This window comes from Ambystoma mexicanum, chromosome 10 (genome assembly GCF_040938575.1).
Source record: "Ambystoma mexicanum isolate Mex_15411 chromosome 10, UKY_AmexF1_1, whole genome shotgun sequence".
Lineage (NCBI taxonomy): Eukaryota > Metazoa > Chordata > Amphibia > Caudata > Ambystomatidae > Ambystoma > Ambystoma mexicanum.
This window is the reverse complement of record NC_090932.1, coordinates 866,762,138-866,788,715: the sequence shown is the minus strand read 5'-3', so window position 1 is coordinate 866,788,715 and position 26,578 is coordinate 866,762,138. Positions and strand designations below refer to the sequence as shown.

The window sequence follows — 26,578 nt, the reverse complement described above, 5'->3', positions numbered from 1 at the left end:
TACATTTTGTGCAGAAACGCCAATGTTAAATTAATGAAAAGCCAATTTATAATTGTACAGTAGGGGGAAAGATTATCACATTTCTGGATATTATAGGTAACTTGAATGACCCCGTTCTGAACAGACTGTACATCTAGACGTTTGTTTGGGAGGATCCACTAGACATAAGCACCACATTGCAGATTTGCAAACACCATAGCTTGAACCAACACTTACTGATGTTCCTGGGATAAGACTGAAGCACTCTTTACTAAAGATTAAAGATTTAAATGGGTCATTTTAGCCAACATTTGTTTAACCTGAGGTTTAGAATAAAGATCCCTATCAAAAAATGAATTCCGAAATTCCATACTGTAACTTTTGGAATAGAAGTTGCACCAAGAGAAGTGAGCCAGCCAAAAGCGATGTTTGTCAGGATGGCACTGTCCCAAAGTAGAAAATCTGTTTTTACACTATTTAGTTTGAGCCAATTATTGTGTATCAATTGCTTGAGCGAGAGAAAGGCAGTTTCATCATATTTTCCCATTGCGACGTATAATGCTTTGAAAAAAACTGAAAATTTGTATTTGTAGAAATAAGCTTTTTCTTCATCCTTTTGTGCTGCCAGTGCAATTTATGTAGGCATTCGGTTAATCCCTACTCCGGATCAGAAGAGATATTTGCTATGTTGCCATGTACATTCATCATAAGCTACAGATTTTGCATTTTTTTAATACAGTAAGTCAGTCCTCCTTTAGTGTCTTGTATATCTTGCTTGGTCTTCTAATCAAGTATGCCTCCATTAGAGGTCATATGTTCTCATTTTTTCTGGATGAAATTACTTCTGTATATTGTGGTGCCTACGTAGAACACAACACACGCACGCCTTGGAAATGTGCTCATTGTTTTGGGACTCACATTCTGTTAGGCCACTAATGTCATTCGCAATGAACGGGTACATATTTAATTCAGTTTGATTTACATTGTTTACCTTGCCTTTGAAATGCAAGATATTTCTGGTTTGCATATCCAATTGTATTCCCTGTTGTTGTCCTACAGAAGTAGAAGAGATCCTGTCTACAGACCTGGTGCCAGGAGATCTCATTGTCCTACCACAAAATGGGACCATAATGCCCTGTGACGCAGTCCTTGTCAGTGGAACATGCATTGTAAATGAAAGCATGCTAACAGGCAAGTCAGTGTAATGAGAGATCTTAAAACATAATGTGAATGTAGCCTCCATGTCCACCTCAGTTTGCTTACTACTAATTTTCTCTATTTCTGGGAGGTGAGCTGTACAGTGTTAAAAGGTTTTAATATTAATAGTGCAGTGCAAATAGAAATTCTGCAGTTGGCTAAGTTTGAAAATCTTACTATTTCAGTTGTATTGACCAATGAAGTGGGCCTTTGTTATACAAGCTTTTTAGCCATTAACGCAAAATAACCTCTCATACAATTACACAAATTGAACCAGCTACCACTATACTGTTTTCTGAACTAATTCCACTATTTAGGTTATATGGCCATTGTTGTATATTTCGTGTTACTTATTGGTCAGCCAATATTTGAATGCTCCTTGTTTTACCTCAGGAGAAAGTGTTCCGGTAACAAAGACAAATTTGCCGAATCCTTCAAGTGAATCGAAAGATGAAGATGACGAGCTGTACAATACAGAGATCCATAAGCGACACACGCTGTTCTGTGGAACCCATGTGATTCAGACACGCTTTTATACAGGGGAACTTGTGAAGGCACTTGTAGTGAGAACAGGTACGATTGCTTCTTTCTCCATTGGAAAATGATTGTGCTTTTTAATTGTGATCCGCATTTATTAGCAAGCTATTTTTTTTTTTACAATAATGTGTAGTAGTGGTTATGTTTCTAGCCCCAGTCTAGTTTTTACATAGTCGTTTTTTGATCTGCTGCAAAACGAGAGACAGACCAAATTTGGGCAATTTTTGCAGAGTGTACAGTGCTATGTTGTATGAACAATTATCTACATTTGCACTTTTTAATTTTGTGTAATATTTAAGCACAATGTACTTAGAGAAAATGCTGTTTTTGGAATAATACAAACAAGCTGCTATAGCTAGTGAACTTTGAAGGAATGCAGCCACCTTGTTTTTTGTCTTCACCACCAAACCTCAAAATCGTTAGGAGGAGAATGCCGGCATCCATGGGAGGGAATGTTCCATTACTGAGGCCTGACTGGCCCAAACAAGCTGATGAATAATACACTTAAGACAAATTTCCTGTGTGTACCTGAAATTAACCTTATTTGTCTAATCTTGGCAGTCTGTTGCAGTATAGCAGGGGAACCCCCACATTGGCTGGATCGGTACACCCCGTAGGCTTTCCTCTAGACATAACCTTTTCCATAAAGGCCTCATGTGTCCAAGAAGACCGAGCTTGCACTTTTTCATATGAGGTACGGCTCCACTTAAACATAAGCCCCTTTCTTCCGTGGAGTCTGTGCTCTAAACGGTGCAGACACAACTTTTGTCACATATAGATGCCTAATCTGCAAAGTGCTGGTGATCCATCAAGCTAGTTGCATTACCTCTAAACTGAAATTTCTGGTTGGGACCTGCGTTTCCCTTAGTGGAGAACTCATGACTTATTCCAAGGCCAGAAAAGCCAGAATCCTGCATTTTCTTTTGCCCTTCTTTTTTCAGAGATCCCGATCAGTGACCTTTAGACTGGCTACTTGTCACAGGGTCAGAGTCCTGACCCTGTCGTGGATAGGGTTGTGGGGCAGGGACAACTCTCAATCTGGGGCAGGTGTCCTACAAGGGGTCTACTAGAGCCAGTCATCCCACAGGTGGGGTGAGGGATTGGAGAGGTCCTCAGTCTCTAAACACCCCTGAGCTATGTGTGAGAAACCTGAAGGTGTCTCACTTGTCCCCGGGGTTCTGTTATCCAGGTGGCCAGGACACGGCTATCGCTATTGGATCCAGTTCCTGGGGGTGGACCAGTGTGGGAGGATCACCTGGATGGGGGGTCCTCGGGGTGTGGAATTGGGATACCGATGGGTGAGACGCCGTATCCCCCTTCTTATAACACCTTTTCCCCAGCCTACCACGTAGGATACTCAGTCACTCTCCCCCTACCCCCTCCTTTTCTGTCACAAACACTTTTGCACACCACGAAAGACGATGGACTAACACCAGAGCCGTTTACCTGACATATCCCAACACAAGGGTCAGGCAAAGTCAGGTAATTGAACAGAATCACACACACCTGACGGCCCTTTCCCTTCCCCACAGAGATAAAAGGTGGAGCACGAGAGCACGAGCAAGGCAGACCGCACGACAAGATGGCTATCCAGGCAGGCAGTTCAAAGGAGGAGAAAGGTGGCAAGAACCAAAAGGGTGACGAGGAGAGAAGTGACCTAGTTCTTTCCCACCCAGACCCGCAAAGCCTCCGTAGAAGGAATCGTAAGACCGTGAACAATAATCAGCGTGTGTTGGAGCAGATGGTAACGGTACACAAAGCCCTCCTCCGCTGATAACCACGCCATGGAGAGATGCTTGCTACTGTGGTACCGTCCTTGACGCCAGAGACAAGCAAAGCCAAGCGGTTCATCACAGCCGGTGAGTTGACGGGTGAGCCGATAAGAAACCAAACTGTGTTGAATGAAAATTGCAAATGGCAAAATAAGGGAAGTTCAAAGAACTGTTAACATTAAGGGCAAACCAGTTGCAGAGGGGTTCGCCACCATGTGGGTGCTCATTCGAGAGACTCTGGTTGATCCCATGTTTGTTGAAACTATCGATACCAGAAGGCCCTAGGAGAGCTGCAAGGAAAAGGTCACAGTGGTCATTCAGGGGTATAGCAAAATCCCATTACAGTCGAAAGTCTTTGACCGACAAAACATTGAAAACCCAAGAGAAGTGAATCCCGCATCATAAGAAAGTAAAAGGAACTGTGACGTGGCAAGAGTAAACCCGACGGTGGGATGCTGATGGAAAGGGGCAAAGCCTTAAGTCCCAATGAACAGTGTGTTGGCAAAAATGAACCCGACAGAGGGATGTCCACAATAAACTGGTTAAAAAGACATTAAGATTTGTGAATGCCATAAGTGAAATTGATTCGACAAAGCCGTAGTGAACCCAATGGAGGGAGGCTAATGTTCAAGAAGGGTCTGAGTCTGGAAGAGGGGGATCGAGGGGTGAAAAGCAATCGCCCACAGAAAAAGGTTGTAGTGAACCCGCCAAAGGGAGGCAAACATTCAAGAAGGGTCTGAGCCTGGAAGAGGGGAGTCCAGGGGTGAAAAGAATAACATCACCCCACCAACATAGGAAGGCAACAGAGAAATCTTTTGAATACAAGCCAGAGTGAACCCGATGGGAGGGAGGTTGATATTCGAGAGAGGTCTAAGCCCGGAAGAGGGGGACCCAGGGCTGAAGAATCAGCACCCAAGTACAATGGGAAAGAAACTTTGTTTATGATTTTGAAAATAGCAGGTCTTTGGAAGCAAGAGATCTAATCTCCGAAGTTCCTGATATCGCTAGGAACTGTTTGTGGATATATGGGGATCCATGGGTGAAAAGGCATCACCCAACATACCAGCAGAAAGGAACTTTTGTTTATTATTTTGAACACATCAGGTCCTTGGAGGCAAGAGACTTTTTCTAGAAAAGAGACTTAACCACTGACGGTCCTGATATCTGAGAGCGGAACTGTAATCGCATGTCCCTCCTTGTCCCATGCTCAAAACGTGGGGAATGAAGGCCCCCGGCTACTACATCCTGACTTATCATTTGTGAACACTTCTTTCTTTCTTGTGAACATTATCCCACACTCTTTGTATTAGTTTAAGGATTGGCAATTTGTTTTTCTTAGTAATAGGCCCTTTTATTTGACAACACGCCACTAGGACTGCCTTATTATTATTTGATGGTCATAGCTTTTTCCAACCCACATTAAAGTTTAATAAACACCCTTGAACTGTGATCACTTTTGTCTGTCTTTACTGTTGCCACCATGAGTTCCTTACATATGCCATGCCTGTTTAAAGTTGTACCGGTGTCTTGCACCCAATGTCCGCCAAGCCACACTCTGGCCAGAATTCCTTTTGTTTCGATGCATAACTACCAGTCCCAGAAAGCCATGCAGAATATGAAAGTCACTTCGCCGTACAGAAGGTAACCGCCGCTTTGTGAGTGATTAAAAAATGGAAGCACCAGTCAAACGGAATGTCCAAACGAGAAAAAGGTACAGAATGCATTTCCTAGATAATAGCCAAGCAACTGAGCCCAGACCAGAGGGGCAAAGTTACACCCACAATACACAGAAAGGGGGTGGTACTAGGTGGGGCTGGTGGGGGGGTTGAAACCTGCAGGTATTGTGGCCCAATACTAGAACAATTAGATGAGTAGAGAAACTAATAGAATGCAGAGGAAAAGGAAGGCAAGTAAGGGGTATAAAGAAGTCTGGAAGAGCCAGAATGAGTGAGGGGTGTTCAGGAGACATCAGTTGAAGTGGACCAAGACCCAAGGTGAAAGGAAGATGTTCGTAGTGAGAGAAAGTGGTACCAGACTGGAGAGTGTGGCTGTGAATGAATGAGTGAGTGAGACTGTGTGAGAGAGCATAGTTATAGAGTAGTAGGTTGATTGACCAAGAGTAAGTGACTGAGGGGGTGAAAGGTGTGTGTGAGAGTACAGTAAAAAGAAAAGAGTACAGAGGAGGGCAGACAGGAGAGCATTGAGTGGGGAGAGGAGGGCAGAGAGGAGAAGGGTGAGGAAAGCAGTGTGTGATCATCAGAGGGACAGAAGAGAGGGAAAATGAGCAGAGGGAGACAAACAGGGAAACGGGAGAGGGGGAGTAGACTCTAGGGAGTATTAAGATCAAGGAAAGGAGACAAAGGGAGCGACTGAGGGAAAGGGTGAACCAGAGTGTCTTGTATTTGCATGTTACAAACATCATATCCTGTTGAAAAATCCAGGGATGTGTTAGGTTAGGGCACGCCTGGGACATCCTTCAATACATTACCCGAAACTCCTATCTGTTACTGCAAAGCATCCCAGTTAACAACTATTGGAACGAGGAAGATGACGCAAGGAATGATGATCACCAACACGTGTGACAGCACACCACCTCGCCTTTGCTGGGACCCAATTGGCCCAGCCTCATTCAAAGGCAGAGAGGCAGCGGGAGAATGGCGTCTTGGTTCTGGGTTTGGCATGGACCACTAGATGCTGCTGGTACACGGAGGCCAGCCAGGGAGAGAACAGCGCACCCCGCGGAGAACCGCGCCCTGAGAAGGCTCACCAACCTGGAAGCAAGACCGAAGCAGAGGCAAGCCCACCTGCTGCAGAGCAGAGCCATAAGACTGCAGGGAGACGGACGCTGAGCAGTGAAAGAAGCATGAAGAGGCTCTGCAAGGATGTCAGAAATTGCAGGATGGTGCTGAAAACCCTGGAAGACCAGCAGGAAAACCCGAGAGGGACAGCCCAGACCCTAAACGTAACAGGGTGGCTGGTCCCAAGGTTGGGGAGACCGAGAGGCTGCAAAAGGGGTGGCACAAGAGACATGAGAACCACCTGAAGGGGGTCTGGGACCCATACTAGGTGAACAAACCCCTCGGCATCACAAAAGGCAACAGGTTTTGTGGACAAAAGGCATCGCAGACCTTGGCATGAGAGTAAGCCAAGGTTATGGTCAAGAGAAGAAGAGAGCTGAAAACCTAGTAGTGAAGGGGGATTGAGACCCGCGAGGGGGACAAGTACCCTAAAGCCTAAATACGAAGCTTTCATATTCAAGGGCCACCCTAAGGCCTTGGCAGGAGAGTAAACCAAGTATGTGTGTGAAAGAGAAGGAGTACCCTTCCGTAGCAAGGGAGGAAACAAATGAAGGGGTGTAAAGCTAGGGACATGAGTCCCCTCCCCCACCACACAAGACAGTTGAACAGAGATACAGATACACTGAGAAGACCCTGGAGAAAGAGACCCAAACCCTTGGGTCTTTGTGGAACTTTCACTTGTTTTATATGCTGGAAAGACTCTGGGGAAAGGGAGGCAACCCTTGTTTCCTGTGGAACTTTTGCTTGATTTCTACACTTTTTGGAACTTTTCACATTCCACATTCTACTTAGTTTAGCTTGTGATAGACAGAGTAGGTTTTAGACATTGGACGGTGAACTTTACTTTGGACATTCTGACACAGACCGCTTCATTAGTTAGTTTTGTCGAGGCAGGGAAACCCCTCTTAGAGACAGGGCTAGTTAGGTTTTCTGCCACCGCCACCACTTTTACTTTATAACAAAAGTCTTCACCAAGCATCATGCCACCCTTGTGGCCATGTCTTACTTCTAGACCCTCACAAAGTTTAGAATTACAGGGGTGAAAGGATGAGACCCTAAAGTTATCTCCCGGTGGCCAGCAAGCAGAGATGGAGGGGCTAGAGGAACTAATCTTAACAGACTTGGGTGTGTCAGGAAAATGCGCTAAACCTCTCCAGGATCACACCATGTGCCCATCCATGCTGTTAAAATGATGTGAAGGGTGTCCTCAGCTAGCAGAAGACCGTTTTACCAGACCCTGGAAAGTAGATTTGATGAAGTGGATGCCCTCCACTTCACATGACATATTTTTAGTCTTGAGATTTATAGTAATATCTAAGGTACCCCTTATGCAGGAAATGGGTGTTCTGTGAGTTGGCGCCAGAGCCCTTGGTCAGTGATTATCCTTCTTTTATCTTCAATTCTTGTTTCAATAGAGAACATGTTACATGTATAATATTGCCAAGATGCCAAGCATGTGATGCTGGTGTAGCGTGGTGGAATGCAGTGGCTCTAACAAATTATCTGATTCATCTTATTATCAGTGCCTGGTAGAATTGTGTAGGAACCTCTGCCGTTGTATCTGGAACTAGATAGGTTAATCGGGATTCCTTTATGGTAGAACAGATTCTAGTTGAAAAGCGAGAGAAGGGGTGAGTGTTTGAGGGGAAACTGGGGGGGGAGGGGTATGCGCCTTGTGATGGGTGCATTGACTTGTTGGTGGATGATTAGACTGGTTTTATAGGCATGCCGATCTGCTTATAAAGACCCTCCCTCTATATATCCCTTTTCACAAATTGTATTTACTATAGGTTTCAATTCATGGTTTTCATATGTTACCATCGTGAAAACCTATCACATTGATTGCATATTTTAACATATTTGTTTTTATGTAGTGTAAACATATGTAGATATAATCATTAATATACAACTATCTGCATTATACTATAAGGAATTGCCCATATCAAGCCAGGTCATACATCACCTTATGATAATTAAAACACAAAACCCCCATTGTCTTTTGACAGTCTGTAATCTTGTATTCCATAAACCAAGATTTTAACCTTTTAATTCTCTGGGTTAAACATTTTGTAGAAATCTGCAAAAAGTGAATTACCACCCCTTCAATCACCCACCCCCGAATACAATCACATATTGGGGTACTCTATCATTCTTTCATTTGCATAACCGTTGCACCAACAACTGTCCATTAGGTCTATTTTCTTTATTACTTTCTAGCATCCGGCAACTCTGCATTCTCAAAATGTTGTACATTCTCCTAAAGGATTTCTCATAGACGTTAAAAGTTAATGTTGGCAACATACTAGTAGCCTCACAATCTATCTGGACTTGTTTATTCATGTTTAGTAGTGCTTCTCTTTAAATATGGTAGTCGTAGATATTGCTGCCACTCTAAACACATAATCCAACAGTCCCCATTACGTCATCATTTATTTTTATTTTTCATACCTAGAATATATATTTTAAGCCTTGAATCTTCAGTTCATGAATACATGCTCTATATATTCTCATGTACATGGCAATGCTATTTTTTGATAAAAGGGCATGCAGTATTGGCTCTGGCTGTAAGGACACCACTCAGTTCTAGCCTCAATATACTAAACGGTGGAGATCTTGATACTCTGGCGAGCGACATAAACAATCTATTTGGAATTATTTCCACATATTGTATGCAATATCAGAAGGGATACATTGTCACATATTTAAAATCTGCGGGCCGCAAGGCTTTAACCAGTGTTTTATTCCATAATAGTGACCCTACATCTCCTTGACAAACATGACTGGCAACCTTACCTTCCTAGAAAATATAACGTTGCAGCAAATTTTGGCTACCAAACTTGTAACACCACAGTAGCCCCCTATGTTTGATATGTCCGTTCTGGAGATTTTCTATATCCATTTTCCACTGCAGTGCAACAGTGAACTCAGATATGCATTCAGTTGTTTTTCAATTCTTTTTCCTTTTTGTAACAAATCAGAGGCCGACCTAGCATTTCTAGAATGTACCATTTTTTGTTTTATCAAATTAGAACTTTTGCTTTCTATATCCATTTTCCACTGCAGTGCAACAGTGAACTCAGATATGCATTCAGTTGTTTTTCAATTCTTTTTCCTTTTTGTAACAAATCAGAGGCCGACCTAGCATTTCTAGAATGTACCATTTTTTGTTTTATCAAATTAGAACTTTTGCTAAATCCAGCAGTAATGAACAGGCAATCTACCCGGCTTTAGTACATTGTTGAACTCAATTTTTCCATTTGTGTAAAACTCAGCAGGCTAAAGTTTAACAGTATTGGGGTCAGTGAACTACTTTATCACTCACATCTATTTGTTGCAACGAGGATAGTGAACAAACCTTTCTTCCCAGTTTTTGAATTAGTAATCGTCCTCTTGAACACTTACCTTACTAGGCCTTAGGGCCTCAGTCCAGCCCCATTACACTAAAGTCGAGCAATGGCACACACACATTTTCTATTCCCCGTAAAGATTTCTAATTCAGTGCTTTTAATGTAAAGCGAATGGCAATTGCTGGGAAACTTGGTATACTCAGAGGCAACATCTTGTATTCATGTGAACATTCATTGGCCCTGTTCAGTATCCATTTTGTATAGAGTTTCCTGCTCTATCCAGCGAAGCTATTAGCTGAACACAGGAGGGCTCCTCTGTTTTCCCCCTTTTATAATTAGTACTATTATTCCTTTTTCCCTAAAATGTTGTCACCCCTCTAATGATCGCCACTTTGGTCTCTGTCATAACATTACCCCATCAATCTAGATTTACTATTTTCTTGCATTTAGTGTCAGAATCCACATATTGGACTATTGGTAGTTGGTTGACTAGCCGTTTGGATGCCCTGCCTCTAAGGGCAGGGGATAGAGGGGGGCAGTAACATAAGCTACATTTTCGAAGTTTTATGGGCTGTGATTTCCTGGTAGACACATTATGTTTTGCTTTTAAAAAGTCTGCAATCTTTTCCCTTATTTTCTGTATGGATTATTTTGCTTATAATTTGAAAGCTTTTTATGTCGTTTTTGAGATAGAGGCATGTACCTTTACCCTCTTGATTTTTACTAAGGTACCCACTTCCCCCAATATATAACCACTCCTAAATGCCTTAGTCTGAATGTTTTCACTTGATCGCTCACCTCATTTAAAAAAGAAAAATATCTTTGAACACCCTGAAACCAAGAGTACCATATTTTTCTGAAAGTCTTGTATAACCTACCTTGACATAGCATCTGTAATAGAATTATAAACGGTCCACATTGTTCAGGAGCGCACGCCTTTCCTTACTCTGTATGCCTAGTACGCTTTGCAGGGCTATTCTGTCGAACACAGGAACCAGATGTGTCTCCTTTAGTTTCTCTGGCTTTAACATCCAATTTTACATGACACGCTTTGATAGAGGTGCTCCCTCCCTCCACAATCTTCTACAAACCTTAACTAGCGGGATACATGCTGGCCCTCTGAGGGAACACACGGGAAAGAAAAGACACAGACAACAGTTTAGTTAAAAAAAGGTTTTATTAAATGTGTAGTATGTGTGTGTTATTTGTGTATGCGTCTGGGAGAAACCATCCAGCCTGAATGTTAAAAGTGAAGGACAGGCAGGGATTGCTCAGTGAAAACTTCCACTGAGCTTGAAGACGCCTGATCTGTAGTAAATACTACCCAAGAGGTACATCTTTGGTATTCAAACAAGTGTGATACTGTTCACAAGTCAGCCTGATCAGATTGACTCAAAAGTAATAGAGTTCATGTTGCTTCCAGCTTCACGTTTATGTAGAATTCTTTTATTTAACAATTCATTGGCAGAGGCCCAAGCCGATGCATTTCGGACCTTTTGTCTTCCCTCAGGGCGGGCTCTAAAACCCATTAACAGACATGGGGTTAACATCACCCCTATTTTCCCAAAAAAGTTCAATATTATATTACATGATTCAAAAACATTCTGTTCAAGCCATCAAACCAAACGTACCTGTCAATTATTCATATGCATTGCTGTGGTACACACACTTTCTGTAGACACAGTTGGTTACTTGGTTAGATCCTTGTGTATAGATGTTCTTGCATGTGGCCCAGACGCTGCAAGTAGAACACATTCCTCACTTAATCTTAGTCATAAGGCATCGAGTACTTCGTATTCTAATAGTGTTGAAACATCGCTCTTTATCTATTCGGCAATGATTACCTTGTTCACTTTCACAGGTCATGTTGTGCACATTGTTGCCTTTAAGTGATTTGTTTTGATTGCAGGGGTTCGTTTCCTAAATTTTCAACTAGCTCCTTTAAAAATAGAGAGAATGCCATGTTCTAAACCATTGTTAAATGTTGAATTACTTTGCTATTTAGTGCGGAATGCCCCTTTGGTCATGGGACAACTGCTTTATAGCAGTGGTTGCAATAAACGCTTACCTGAGGTGAGTGTTAAAATAACTTCGATTGCATATAGTGGAATGACTGCTGTACTGTAAACTTGTTCTGCCCATGCGCATGCAGAGTCCTCTGTAGGAGCGAAGCTCGGATTAGTTGTGCGGTGCTATAATTCAGCGCGTTTGAAATGCTAACACTGACGAAATACAGGTACTTACTGTGTGGCGGAATTCTATCTCTGGCGAGGGTCCAGCAGTGTCTACGGCAACGGGCGTTGTCCCTGATGACAGGGCGCTGTGGACCCTCAATACAGTTGTGTACTTCCGCGTCTCAGCTATGCAGCAACTGCTGCCGGGATATGTAGTTGAGAACTCTCACGGAATGTATAATGTGAGTTCGGTCAGTCTTGCATTGCGAGCAAAATGCTATCTGTGGACTTATTTCCATTTATGTAACTGTGTGTGTATATTTATGTGGTTGCCAGAAAGGAGAGACCATTTCATATATATATATATAGATATTCGTGCTGCAAAAGCAACATGTAAAGGTATTGCCAAAAAAAAGGACTGTATATTAGTGATACATATATTAGTGATAGTGAACAATATGCGTTCATGTCATTGGCTGTTCTCCAAAAACGATTGCGATAGTGATCAAGTATATAGCAAGGTCATAATGTATGTGTATTTAAAAATACTTATCTGTTTACTGTTATCATTCCTGAGTGAAGTCAATCGTGTCAAAGGTAAAAGGGTAAGATCCAATCCTCTTCTGCCAACCACGCAGTTTGTGAAGCAATCTATTCAAATCCATTTGTATGGACTAGAAATATGGGTGACTCTAAAGTATAGAATAAGGAGAGCCAATAATTGTAAACTGTGGATACTTCAATGGACAATAAACCATTTGCTGTTTAACCCTTAGATTCACGGTGAAACTACTGGATAATACATGTTGTAGTGCAATTCTAAATAAGGTTATGGGGATATCTCTTCTGGCATGTGTTGTTACTGTATAGGCAAACTGTCATGTGTCATTTTCATAAAAAAATGAAAAAGTGAAGGACAGAACAATAGAAAAGAACTCCCCTGCCCAAGAATGGGTTGGGCAGGGGAGAGGAGAAAAGAATCCAGCAGGATTTAAGAATGACAGTTGAAAAAAGCACAGTTGAAGAAGGAGGGAGAAAGAGAGAGATGAATACCTGGGGGGGTTGCTAACTCGAGCGGCCCCCTGGGGCCTTAATCCTTTGGAAAGTGCTGGGTGTTGCAACAGGGAGCCCCCGCAGAGACTGTGCAGGGGGGCCAAGCTGCTGTGCCAGGGGCAGCTCAGACACCCTTGGGCCGTCGCGCCTGTAGGCCCGACCGGGGGCCAGACCGGACAGGCCCCAGAGACATTTAAGGCCTGGGCAGTGTGGCCCCCAAATGCCCACCTCATGACCAGCGACGTGGCACTGTCGACAGAAAAAATCGTCCCGGGCTGCGTATGTCAGCAGCAGCCCATGAAACAATGCAGAGAAGCCTGCTGTACCCCAGAGGGTGGAGCAGTGAACGTGTAAGACCCAGGTGGGCCTTGGCGGCCCAGCCGCCTCTTCTCAGGCTCAGAGTATTGACGCTGTCACAATAGGGACGTCTGGACTTGGGTGGAGGTAAACCACTGGAAGGTGGAGTGGGGTCCAGCTTAGTCTACATCCAAGCCTTTTTTTATACAAGGTATACTGTGCTAAAACTAGACTTTGCTTTTAAGGCCTTTAGATACATTAGGTAGTGGTTCTGATCTCCAGTTCTGGGACAGTTCCACCAGACTTGCGGCTGGATGGGCCACATGGCCTGGGACGGCAGTCATGATGACTCTGTGACAAGGAAAAACTCCCAAGGAACAACAGGCAAAGAACATCAGTGGAGAAACTCTGTCCAGAGATACGCAAGCTCATCTTGAGGCAGTATCAGCAAACAGGCTCCAGACAGTTCCCTCTTCATAATGCAGGGAAGCAAATGCAAGTAAAGGTTTTCCTGGCCACATCTGATGGTATGCAGAGTCCCAAGCTCCAACTCTATATGGTGTCCATCACAGGAGAGCGGCCTGATCAGTGAATTATCAGTCCACATAAAGGTCCCAGTGCACTTCAGAAGTCCATCGCAGGGCAATAGTGAAAGTCGCATGTCTAGCTGATCCCATCAGTCCAGGAGAGGAAAATACTCCCAAGGTTCCTTACTGTCTTCATAAGAGAGGCAGCAGAAATGCTCCTGTATATGCCTCGGGCAATGCTAGCTTCCTTCACCAGAAGTCCTCTGGGTTTTCAATGCAACCTTCACCTCTTAAAATTTTTGTGCAGTCAGCAACCTCCGGACCATATTTTCTTATCGAAAATACAGGCTGAGGGTTGCTCCGGCACCCCAGTCAGAAGCTTCTGCACTATTCGAACAGGTAAGGGATATACAATCAATCATGAACAAACACTTAACCCCACATCTGCCCAACAGTAGATGTCCCCTGGAAGAAGTGTGGATTGGGACTAGACAATCCCCGATTCAACCCTTTCAGTCACACGTGCACTCACATGGGAGTCATGAGCAGGGCCCCACAAACGTGCATGCCCTTGTGTACTGGCTGACCAGGCAGGAACACAGACAAAAAGGAAGATGACCAAAGGATCGGTCTTAACCCACCTACACAAGCCATTGTGGGTATATGATACTCTAAACCTCACGATGCAGTAAAAAAAGATGGCGTGCAGTAGTGCATCGGAAAAAGTTGTAAAACACAGTTCACTGCATCCAGCCTATCATAGGCAAATAACAAAGGCATAAGAAATGTTGACGGACAAAAAGAAAAAGGTATACATGGTACCACTGCAACACTCTGGGAGGACTGGCAACATTTGGTCTGGGGGGAAAGTATGAAATAGAGGACCTGGTGCAGCAACACTTCTTCATGGTGCGGTGGCCCGAACCACCATTCAACTTGGATATTCGATATTAAAATAATGTGAAGTAAAAAGCATAAGAAGCAATAGTTTTAGTGCAGTTCAACATAGTATTATAGTATTTTATTTTTAAGGGAAAAATCATGGACAGGGAAGAGAAAACTCACTTCCAGGAGAATCGATCTGTGGTTTCCCTTACCGATGCAACATGATACGTTTGTGACTGCACTATTAAGCTGCACGGTCTCTGCTTGCCCGATACTCCACCCCCACCCACGACCCCTACTACCCCGTGGTTCTGATGCCCATATTTTGCCAGGTATACAGCACTATATACAAAGGTGTGAACCCTTGCATAATGTATGCTTATTATGATGCAGCACAGCCACCTGCCATACTCAGAGGTTTGTGGCCCATAACGTACATAGACAGGCCTTGGGTGCCCCTTCTTGCCCTCTTTCTTTTAAATGCTTTTTCTAATATTGAATGCGATACCACGAAAACCTAAAGCATCAATGATTGTTCAAATAAATAATTTTGGCGACATCTAAAACTTACATTAGGGGCACTGCACTTCATTGCTTGGAGCTATAGAACGCCAAAAGACCAGGCAGAAGAGAAAGGCCCTATTTGTTTTTATATTGCACCTCTCGTAGTGTTTACCGTTTTATGTACTCCCAATGTTGCCAAATTAGTGGACTGAGGCACAGAGGGATAAGATCATTTGTCTAGGATGAAAATGTGTGTGGGGAAGCAGGATCTATAACACAGGTCCCCATTTCAAAATTCTACATCACCTCACCAATTTTTCTCTTCCGCTCACATTTTCACTCGCACTCTCTCATAGGCAAATCCCTGTGAAACATTAGCACTTTTTGAATGCAGACTTCTAAATGCCGGGCTTTGAGGTTTCAGGGTCTGTCAAATTATGCAGGCGCCACATATGAATCTGCAGCTTGGAACTGAAATCAGACTGAGAACATAAAGCACGGGCGATCATAGGAAGTATCAAGCCAATAACAGTTCATTTGACTGGTGCCTTCTGCTAGAGTGTGTGTGTATATATGTATATGTGTGTGTGTATATATATATATATATATATGTGTGTATGTGTATATATATATATTTCTGAGGCTTGTTGAATCTGCTTAGATCACATGCTGTGCATAGGCCGACATCTAGTGGAAGCTGCGGAGTATTAGTTTGTTTTTCGAAACTCGAAAATGGGCGTCGACACAGGCCGTGCCAGTAATACTATCCCTAGTGTGACGCCCACTGTACCCATGATCCCTCACACTTCTAGGACCCTCAGATTGTTTTTTTCCGCCATACTGGTCGGAAGCATTCCGCGGTGTTCCCTGGCTTTAGCCATACTTTAGCTAAAATATTGTTATTTTTCCCCATTTCTCCACCCCAACGTCGAGTCACCGAACATCCACACTCGACGCCGGCACGGAAAAAGAATCGCCGTCGAGAGCTGCACGACGGATTTGGGCCTCGGAAGGCCTCTGCCCTCGGCCCGGGCCTAGGAAGGCCTCTGGCCTCGGCCCTGCAAGTAGGGAGAGTGGGGGTGGACATACTCTACACTTTTTCGGTATATAGGTATTTAGGTACATTCTTATATAGTCCTACACTTATTAGCCCGCTGCCACAAGGTGCATATGGAGGGTACCCCTTTTCACTTTTGCCCCAAGTGCAACCACAAGTACCCTTGGGTTGACAGGCACGCCACGTGCAATTTCTGCTTACCGAGGGACCACCCCGAGGCTAACTGCAGAGCGTGTAGTAGGTTCAAACCGAAAACACTCAAGGACCGTTAGATCAAGCGTTGGGCCCAACACGCCAGGCGTCAAGAGGCCATGGCAGCAGAGGGCGCCTTCAGCGATGGCCGCGACGCCGTGCTTTCAGACGGCGAGGGCAACGTGGTGTCAATTGACAGCCAAGCGCAAGTCCCCAACTTCGGAAGGTCGTCCGGCAGGGCGGCTATGGGGAAGACCCCCGGCGACACAAGCGCTACCCACACAATTTCAACAAAACACATGAAGTCCAACTGAGACTCAACGCGCACGCCGAGTACTCTGAAAGAGGCACATACAGAACGGTCCGATTCGGTGCCCTCTGGGCGTTCTCGATCTAGATCGCCGCATGACTCCAGCAACCATCCACTGTTGCCAGAAGTGCCTCGCTCTCCAAGTTAATGGAGGTTTGATCGTCAGAAGACGAAGCCAACCTCTATCCCCAGTCCGCACTCCAGGAGTCGGCGTCAACAGGCCGCGCAACGGCTGCTCCAGAGTCCCAACCTCCACTACACAGAGATAGGGACACTACCCCCGAACCTCGGCGCCAGGCGTCGAAAGATTCCGGAGGGGCGAAAAAACGGGGTAAACACTATTCCACACACGGGGAAGGTGAAAAACAGAGGAAGCAGTCTCAGCCTACTTCCACACCTCAAAGACTTTCTACCCCACTTAAACAGATGGACAAGTCTCGGTCTTCTGTTATCCCAAAGACCCCTGTTCTAACCAGTAGATCTAGTCTAGATAAGACAGGGAAAGGCCTTCAAGAAAGAATCATTGCCAGTTCAAGAGAGTGGTCTACTGATGACATAGACAGAGTAATGTCAAGGATGTCATCATTGGCAGATTTCTATGCCAAAAACCCAGAACACTTTCTCTCTTTTACCCCAGACGGGTCAACTCCCTCAGGCTCTAGGGATCCAATACCCCCAAGTAAGAAGTTCCAGGTTGAAGCTCCTACTTCAGACCCCTTCAGTATACAGCCCTATTCTCAATATCAGGGAGATCCATCCCTTTATGAGGATCCAGATTTGGGCATGTTGGAAGAACAAAGTGGGACAGGCTACTATGGGGATGACGAGGACCAAGAGGAGTAGGAGGAGGACAACCCAGAAACCTACAGGCTAGATTCCCCGGTAGATAAAGAACCCCCGGTTACCGACTCCCCTGTCGATAACCAGCCTCTTTTAAAGGAAGTGCTGTCCAGAGTGGCTGAACACTTCCACATTGACACCCAGGGTGCACAGGAAGAGAGGGATTTTGCCGAGGAGTTAGTGGGAGAAAGGAGACCTGTTGCCCGGGCCATCCCTATCCTTAAGTCTATACAAAGGAGGATAGATCCTTCCCTTGTTAATCGCTATCTCACTAGGGCGGTAAACCCCAGAGTTGAGAAGATTTTCAGGGCATCAAACAGACCCACTGTACATAAGAGGGCATCTGAAACTGGACTCCCTGGTAGTTACTAACACCCGTAAGAGGGCGGAAACACCCTTGTCATCGTCGGACGCTCCTCCCGACAAGGAGAGCAAGAAGATTTATGGCTTGGGCAGGAAAGTGGCCTCCACTTCCGCCTACCAGGCAAGGATTGCCAACTCCACCACCCTACTGGCGAGTTACAACTGCCACCAGTGGGAAGAAGCCGCGGCAGTCATAGATTCCGCCCCAGAACCCTTAAAAAGCCAATTGCCACGAGTTTCGGAGGAAGGTAGAGCCGTGTCCGGTTGCATATTAAAAGCAACCTTTGATGCCGCAGATAACGCTGGCAGATTGATAGCAGAAGGTACTGTTATCAAATGGCATGCTTTGTTGCGACAGTCTGGGTTCAAAGCCGAAACCCAGGCTTCATTGATAGACAAACCGGTGGAGCCGGATCTATTGTTTGGAAAGGCAGTTGAGGACGTGCCTAAAAATGCCAAGGACGAGTATGAGACACTCAGATCCCTAGGCCAACTAACCAATAAACCCCCTAACCAGAGACGGAATGGCAATTTTCGTCGCCCACGCGGACAGAATTCCCAGAGAGGGACTAACTATTCCCAGGGGCAGGGTACACAATGGAACAGCCAGCAGTCTACCCAGGGTTATGGCAGGGGTAATAAGAGAGGGCGTGGTAAGGGTAGAGGCAGCCCCAGTAGAGGCGGCGGCACGCCTCCACCAAAACAGTGACGTTTCATTCAGGGTCCCTTCTCACACATCCCCAGTAGGGGTACGCATTTCCAACTTCACCCAAGCTTGGGAAGGGATCACTTCAGACAGATGGGTGCTGTCCAGTGTGTCCGCAGGATACTGCATAGAACTGTTAGAGCATCCCCAAAACCACCCTCCACGACAAAGAATACATTTTTTGGACCACCAGAAGATCCTCCTCGAGGAGATCGTCTATCTTCTAGCAAAGGACGCGATAGAACTCGTCCCGGGACACCAGGTAAACAAGGGTATTTATTCAACTTCCTTGTGCCAAAAAAAGATTTGACAATGCGCCCAGTATTGGACTTACGGCCTGTAAGCCCCAAAAATTTCGCATTACTACTCTCCAGGAGGTAATCCCCCTCCTAAAAAAAGGGGATTACATGGCAACATTGGACATGAAAGATGCCTATTTTCATATTTCCATGTTCCCAGCGCACAGAAAGTACTTGCGCTTCAAGGTGGACAGTCGGCACTACCAGTTCAAGGTACTGCCCTTCGGGATAGCTTCGGCTCCAAGGGTATTCACCAAGGTATTGGCGGTGGCGGCAGCACACCTACGCAGGGAGGCAATCCCGGTATACCCTTACCTGGACGACTGGCTCATCACGGGGGAGACCCCAGTAATATGCAGAACAAACATTCAAAGGACGATTGACCTCCTCTTCGAATTAGGCTTCTCAATAAACGAGAAGAAGTCAAGTCTGGTGCCAAGGACCTCCAAACAGTTCCTAGGAGCTATCCTAGACACGCAAGAGGGTTTGACCTTTCCATCAGAGGAAAGAATTCGGAATATACTGCTGCAAATTCCGCAATATCAGGCCGGTCGCCAGAAAACGGTACGCAAAGCAATGCGTTTGCTAGGCATGATGGCGTCATGTATTTACCTGGTCCCCCACGCGCGCCTGCGCATGCGTCCCATGCAGGAATGGTTGGCGAAACAGTGGTCTCAGGCAAGTGATCAGTGGGACGATCTAGTGGTTGTACTGGTGGACAAGAGAAAATCTGTCCAAGGGGAAACCCTTTTACGATCCCGAGATACAGGCAGTAGTCACAACCGATGCATGCCTGACAGGGTGGGGAGCTCACCTCCTCCACCACACAGCTCAGGGTCTCTGGTCTCACTCAGTGGCCAAGAATCACATCAACCTGCTAGAGCTTCTGGCAGTATTCAGAGTGCTTCAAGCGTTCAAGCCCTACCTGCTGAATCTGTCAGTGCAGATCCGGACGGACAGCACTACAGCCATGTTTTACATAAACAAGCAGGGAGGGACTCGATCGCCAAATCTGTCCAAGCTTGCCCAGAAAATTTGGATATGGGCAATCAGACGGAAGATATTCCTGTCATCTCAACATGTTCCAGGGGATCTCAATTCTCTGGCGGATGCTTTGAGCAGAGATCCCCTCCCAGAGGAACACGAATGGTGTCTACACAGAGAAATCGTAGAAGATATCTTCTCTTAGTGGGGTTTCCCACTATAGACCTATTCGCCACAAGCGAAAACAGACAGTGCCCAGGATTGGGTGCTCTTACCTGATGCAGACCATGCTGCAGGATCCCGGCCTCCTTGAGGCCTGAAAGGAACTACTTTACCTGTGGGACTAATTTACCATCCGGGCGTGGTCGGGGAAGGATACATACCTGATTGGAGGAAGGATACATACCTGGAACTTCTTCCAAGGCTATTTAAACCCCACCCGAACAGCCACACGTGCTTCGCGTTGTTCTGCATCTAGCAGCTGGACGCTCACCGTGTCTGCTCCTGCATCCTGACTTCTGCCACGCCTGCCAGCATCCTGGATCACCTGCAAAGGAAGAGAAGAAGAGAACAGAAGAAGGAAAAGTCCTTACCTGCTAAATCCGCATCCCGGAGACATCTCGCCAACAATCCTGAAAAGGAAGACTTTTATTTAAAAGCTCATCGCGTCGATCGCTGCAGTGCCGCATTCCCCTCACCTTAACTGGGCGCCTCCATGTTCAGCAGCGATCATCCGGATTCGCAGTCACGCCCCAGCGCCTAGGGAAGAAAAGACCAGAACAAAAGGTGAGAGAGAGAAGGGAATAAGGAAAGCTAAATCTCCATGTTAAGACTTACCTGTTGATTCATTCCCTCTTCATTTCGGGTCCGCGCCGCATCCTGGCATTTCCAGACCCCGGCCCCTAAGGGGAAAAAGAGACCTCAGCATTAATGAGCGAATGAAAAGACATTACCTAAAAAAACGCTCATTAAAGACTTACCTGATTTCTACAAGGATTTCACCTCTCATCTCGGGTCGGTGCCTGTTCCCCGGCATTCCGTACCCCGGCCCCTATGGCGAAAAAGACACTAGCATTAGTACATTAATGCATGGACACAAGGGGAACCTCTTATCAAAAAACTTACCTGGAAGCCAAGCAAGTTTGGTTCTCACCAATCCGAAAATCCAGTGAAGTAACTGGATACCAACGCGCCCCTGCATCAGAAGCAGGATGGAGAGCTCGTCCTTCCAGACCCTAAGGTGAGACGCTACGAGGAATCACAGAAGGGTTTCGAGAAGGGCGAGAGGGGAAAGTGGGAGGCTGATTGCATTACCCCGCAGACAGTTAATCCCCTATTTTTGCCTACAGAAGGATACTTCTGCGAGCCAGACAAGCCAGATTTGGGGGGTCCGGTCCAGTCCGTCTTCCGAACCCTGCGCATCACCTTAGAAGAGGTCACAGCAGCGTGAACCAGGCCAGCGCCTCCGTGGGAGTTAGGTGAGCGTTACAGTACGCTTTTCCACCAACACCTCTCATCAGGAAGGTGGTCAACAAGATGAACAGAGAGTCAATGATGCTCATCCTAGTTGCTTCCATGTGGGCGAGACAACCGTGGTTCCCACACCTACGCAGACTAGCGGTGTGCGAACCCATCAAACTCCCGGGCTGGTACAACCTACTGTCCCAGCACCAAGGTCAAACAGTGCATCTTCAACCCAACTCAATGAACCTAGCAGCATGGCTCCTGAGGTCATAGAGTTCGGACATCTCAGATTATCTCAGAGGTGTATGGACATCCTAAAGGAATCTAGGAAGCCAAACACGATGCACTGCTACTTTGACAAATGGAAACGATTCGTTATCTGGTGCCAGAACAAACAAATCAACTCAGTTGATTGCACTGCTTCCACAGTTGTCACGTACATGCTCCACCTGCTGGATGCAGGACTGGTATTTAACTCACTGAAGGTACACCTGGCAGCGCTGTTAGCCTACACCACATCCCATAACAGGGTGTCATGGTGGAAGATACCAGTGGTTAAAGCTTTCATGGAAGGAGTAAAGAGACTTCACCCTCCTATTTCAAACCCACCACCAGGATGGGACCTTAACGTGGTGCTATCTAAACTCATAGGCCCCCCATTTGAACCCATGCATAAAAGCAGTCTCAAACACCTGACTTATAAGACGGCCTTCTTAGTAGCAATAACATCTATAAGAAGGGACAGTGAAATTCAGGCTCTGTCAGTGCAGGGTCCATTCTTTACAGTTCATAAGATAAACTGGTTTTACGTACACACCCTAGGTTCTCACCTAAGTTTATTTCTAAATTCCACGTGAACCAGTCCATCGAGCTTTCGGCTTTCTTCCAAGACCCACAAAGCTCGGCTGAGGTGAAACTACACACCGTAGATGTGCGTAGGGCGGTCCTCTACTATGTAAACAAGACCAGACCGCTAAGGAAAACAGATCAGCTGTTTGTCTCCGTAGCTACAGGCAGAGAGGGAGATCGCGTCTCTAAAGGTGCCATCTCTAAGTGGATTGTTAACTGTATCCAGCTGTGTTACTCTCTTTCTGGACGAACTCTGCTTTTCACGCCAAGAGCCCACTCTACTAGAGGCATTGGGGCCACTGTGGCTTTCATTGCAAATGTACCCCTTGACACCATTTGCAAAGCAGCTACTTGGAGCTCTATTCACACTTTTACTCAGCACTACTGCATTGACACCCATTCCAAGACAGATATGCAAGTGGGACAAGCGGTTTTAAGACATTTATTTGCTCATGACCCTTCTCACATCCCACCTCCTCCTTCTAACACTGCTCGCTAATCTATGCACAGCATATGATCTAAGCAGATTCAACAAGCCTCAGAAGAGATACATTACTCACCGTAATCGTATTTCTGATGCTTGTATCTGCTTCGATTCACATGCGACGCACCCTTCCTCCCCTCTGAGAGAAGGCGCATGGATGCTTGTAGTCTTATCTATCTGTCTGCTTGAATTATCTGTACTCGTGCTACTCCTCATGCTACCTCATGTCAGAAAAAATACAATCTGAGGGTCCTAGACATGTGATGGATCATGGGTACAGTGGACGTCACTCTAGGGATAGTATTACTGGCACGCCCTGTGTCGACGCCCATTTTCGAGTTTCAAAAAACAAACTGTAATACTCCGCAGCTTCCACTAGATGTCGGCCTATGCACAGCATGTGAATCTAAGCAGATACAAGCATCAGAAATAGGATTACGGTGAGTAATATATACTCACCGTAATAAATATACCTATATTTATATATATATGTGCCAGACAGTCCTGGTGGATCAACTTAGCCTCTTGTCCTTTGATGTGGATACAATGCATACTGCCAACCCTCTATCTAGCAGATGCACAATCCAGCTACGGAAATGCATTCCAAGAATCTGCGCATGTGAATCCCAGCCAATGAACGTTCCATGTGCTCAAATAGCTCTCACAGACAAGTGAGGGTCCTGGCTCATGGCTCCTGAATGCAAAGCTGGTGGAGGGGAGTGCTCCACCTCTGGAGGGACTGGAAGTTACGTGTGGCTGTAATTAAAAATGTCCATATACAGACTGGACTGCTAAGCACTGTGTGGGGTCAGAAATATGAGGCAGAAAACTTGGTAAAGGTTTTTCACAAGATGCCATTTTATGAACTCAAAAAGGATTTGACAAACGCCTCACTATTGCTAACCTAAAGAGGAGTTCCCTGCCTAAAAAAAATAAAACTAAAGGAAACACTCTAACAATAGGACTCTGTCTTTCACACTTATGCATACATCATCCTCATAAAGGGTATGTATGGCAATAGAAATGTAACAGTAATGACTTTTATATTCAACATAAACTTAATAACTGTATTTCCTTGTAACCTGTGTTGGGTCCCCTTCAAAGCAGGATCTTCAATCAACAGTTCCAATAGAAAGGTTCTGTTTTGTAGCCAAGTTTTGTTCATAAAACTCTTCTTGCTCCAAAGGTCTTTCACTTGTACTTTAACCAACAGTTCAACTGAATGCAAAGTTTTTGCCTCTGCAAGTATAGACACACGTTCAACATAGCTTCTTCTTAAGGAAACAACAATACTTTGACAGTTCTTCTGTCACAGTTCTTCTGTATCAACAAAAATGGTTTGTCAGGATGATTCCATCACAATGTATCAAACACTTATTTTCTTCGCCACACCTTTTTACCACAAAATAGTACTTCAATAATTTTGTCCTGGTCCACTAACCTGCCAGGAGTACCACTAAAAGATCCCTATCCGTGTATACTCACCTGCCTGGACAAAAGCTCCTAACACTACTACAAGTACTTATTTTCTGAGGTTTACTTCAAACCGTTTGGGAAAGTCTTTGACTTTCAACAACATCAGAATGTACTACTTCTTCTGGTAAAGAATTACACAAATTGGTGCTGTTTGTTCCACTCTTGTGATTGCCACATGCAATGCAAGTTATGCTCCTCTCCTCCTGAATACTTCCTACCAGGAGGGCTTCTCTCCTGTCACTTTTGTTTCCCAACTTTTACATCAAACAAATGCTGACAAGATCTCTTTATTACACTTGCTCATCTTTGGCTAAGACAATGCTTGTTGATGCCTTTTTCAACTATTGCCTTTTCCTCACTCTGCCAATAAGGCTTATACTTAGCTTGTTTCAGTATTGCCATATTTGCTTTTGCAATAACGTTGGTCTTTATAGTAGCAATTATAACCTTTCCTTTCTTGTCTTTTCACAAAGTTCTCATTATGCCAATTCAACTTCTTTATATTAATTTGGAATTCAAAATCATGATTAGTGGCCAGCGGTTGATTACGGAGTGTACCTGGGTTACCCGACAATGGTGAACTCACCGGTTCTCCCGCATGGGGTCTGGCATGGATTCACATGCTCATGAATATTCCCCGTCGTCAGGCTGGGAATCCTCAGTAAAGAAAAAATCAGTATCAGTTTTGTTTCTGATCTGTCTTTCTTATTACTAACCAATCACTGATTTCTGGGTCATACTGCCCCCAGCCAATGACTGCCCTCCCCCTAAGCCCCGCCTCTGGCAGCCATCCTCAGATTTTTACCGCACGCTCAAGTGTTGAGAGTCCTCGTGTTTAGCTCTCGAGTTTTTTTACTGCGTTTTCACGTTTTTTCAGGAGAATTTCTCATTTTTTCGGTTTAATTGAGCCTCAAGCTCTACCGTTTCTAATTCCGATAACGGGGACCCGTTTCGGAATTCTTCTACGCCCCTCAAGGGTGAAGTTTTCGTCGAGTTTACACTTCTTGGAGGATTCCGGAAGATCTGCGGCCTACCTCAACGGACATGGCCCAGGACAAGGGGAGCTGGATGCCCGGATCCAAGCTGTTCAGGAACTGCCCTGGATGCGGATTATATAACGTTTTCAAGGAGGACGAGCATTCGCGATGCCTCTACTGCCTCCATGGGGACAAGACGCATGTGGAGAAGGACTGTGCGTTCTGCAAGAACCTTTCGGAACGGACCAAACAAGATAGTCGTTCCCGCCTTGCCACCTGGCTGGAGAAGGGCACAGCAAGTGAGAAGGCGAAGAAGAAGTTTGAGCGGGCTTCTAAGTCCTTTGAGGGTGCCCCGGCGACGGGGGCCCAACAGAAGGCCAAACACCGCGAGTCCGCGGGCTCCGGGAGCGCCGAAAGGTCGGGTTCTTCGGTTGCCAAGCAGGGTGCTACTTCCCCGGCACGTTCGACCACGAGCCAGCACTCTGGTTCGGGGAAGAGGAAGTCCGAGAACCCGGGTAGGCCGCTGGAGCGGACCCGGTTGATCTCGAAGGGGGAGCGAGGTGAAGGCCTAGGACGCACCTAAGGTGGTGAGGGCTCTGATCCACCCGGCTAAGGCCTCTACCGAAGTGGTCGCTGCGACCCTGGCGGAGCCGGCTGAGACTACGCCAATGGAAACGGCCTCTGGGCCCAGAGTATCCCTGCCGCCGCGGAGGGAATCCTCTTTCCAGCCCATCGCTAAGACCCCCGTGAAGCCCCTGGCTGAAAAAGAGGGGGGGGGCGGTGGCCATTACAGACTCAGAATCAGCCTCTGAGGAGGAACTGGTGGAGACCGAGAAGGGCCTCAGTGAAAGGTCCATAGGCTTCAAAGAAAGGTCCATAGGCCTCAAGGAGAGGTGCAGAAACCTCAACGAGAGGTTCGAGAGGGTTCGATCCCAGGGGGCGGTCCCTGCTGACGTGATCGAAGATAGCGACGACGAACAGGGCCCAATGGAGCGGCCATCCCGTCCGTCGCAGCCATTGCCCGAGCCCCAGGATAGCTTGGTGGCCATTTTGTTGGCAATCCAATCCTTATGTACCGAGATAAGGACGAGATTACCACGCACCCCGACGGAGGAGCCAGAACCAGGCCCGTCGGGAAGCCCTCCGAACAAGCAGAGGAGAGTCCACCCTGCTCCGCCCTTCGTGCCTGCGAGACCGGTGGACCCCTCATCCCCCTCGCCGGGAGAGGATACGGCGACGGATACGGCGACGGACGGTGACGGCGGTGATGACACAGCAGACATCCCGTCGTCACCAACCCTGCGGACGTCCCCGGCCGACGAGGTTGGCTCTTTCCACGCCATGATAACCAGGGCATCCGAGCTCTTCCAGCTCTGCCCTGAAGAACAGAAAAAGGAGGGGTTTCTGTACCAACGACGAGAGGCTAAGAGGAAGACGGTCCTCACGGTGCCTTTACTCGACATCTGGGATGAGGGGCTTGCTGTCCTCAAGAACCCTGCCACGACAC

General features: G+C 46.0%; 1 protein-coding gene across 2 annotated transcripts in view; it reads left to right on the top strand.

Moving 5' to 3' along the window:
* The window catches only part of ATP13A3 (ATPase 13A3), a 1,430,808-nt gene that overhangs the window by 579,006 nt on the left and 825,224 nt on the right, over positions 1 to 26,578 (top strand). For both annotated transcript variants that reach the window (XM_069618570.1, XM_069618569.1), the window contains exons 10-11: positions 1,039 to 1,170; positions 1,570 to 1,749. In XM_069618570.1, coding sequence (XP_069474671.1) covers positions 1,039 to 1,170; positions 1,570 to 1,749 — 312 coding nt within the window. The remainder of the gene's footprint in view (positions 1 to 1,038; positions 1,171 to 1,569; positions 1,750 to 26,578) is intronic.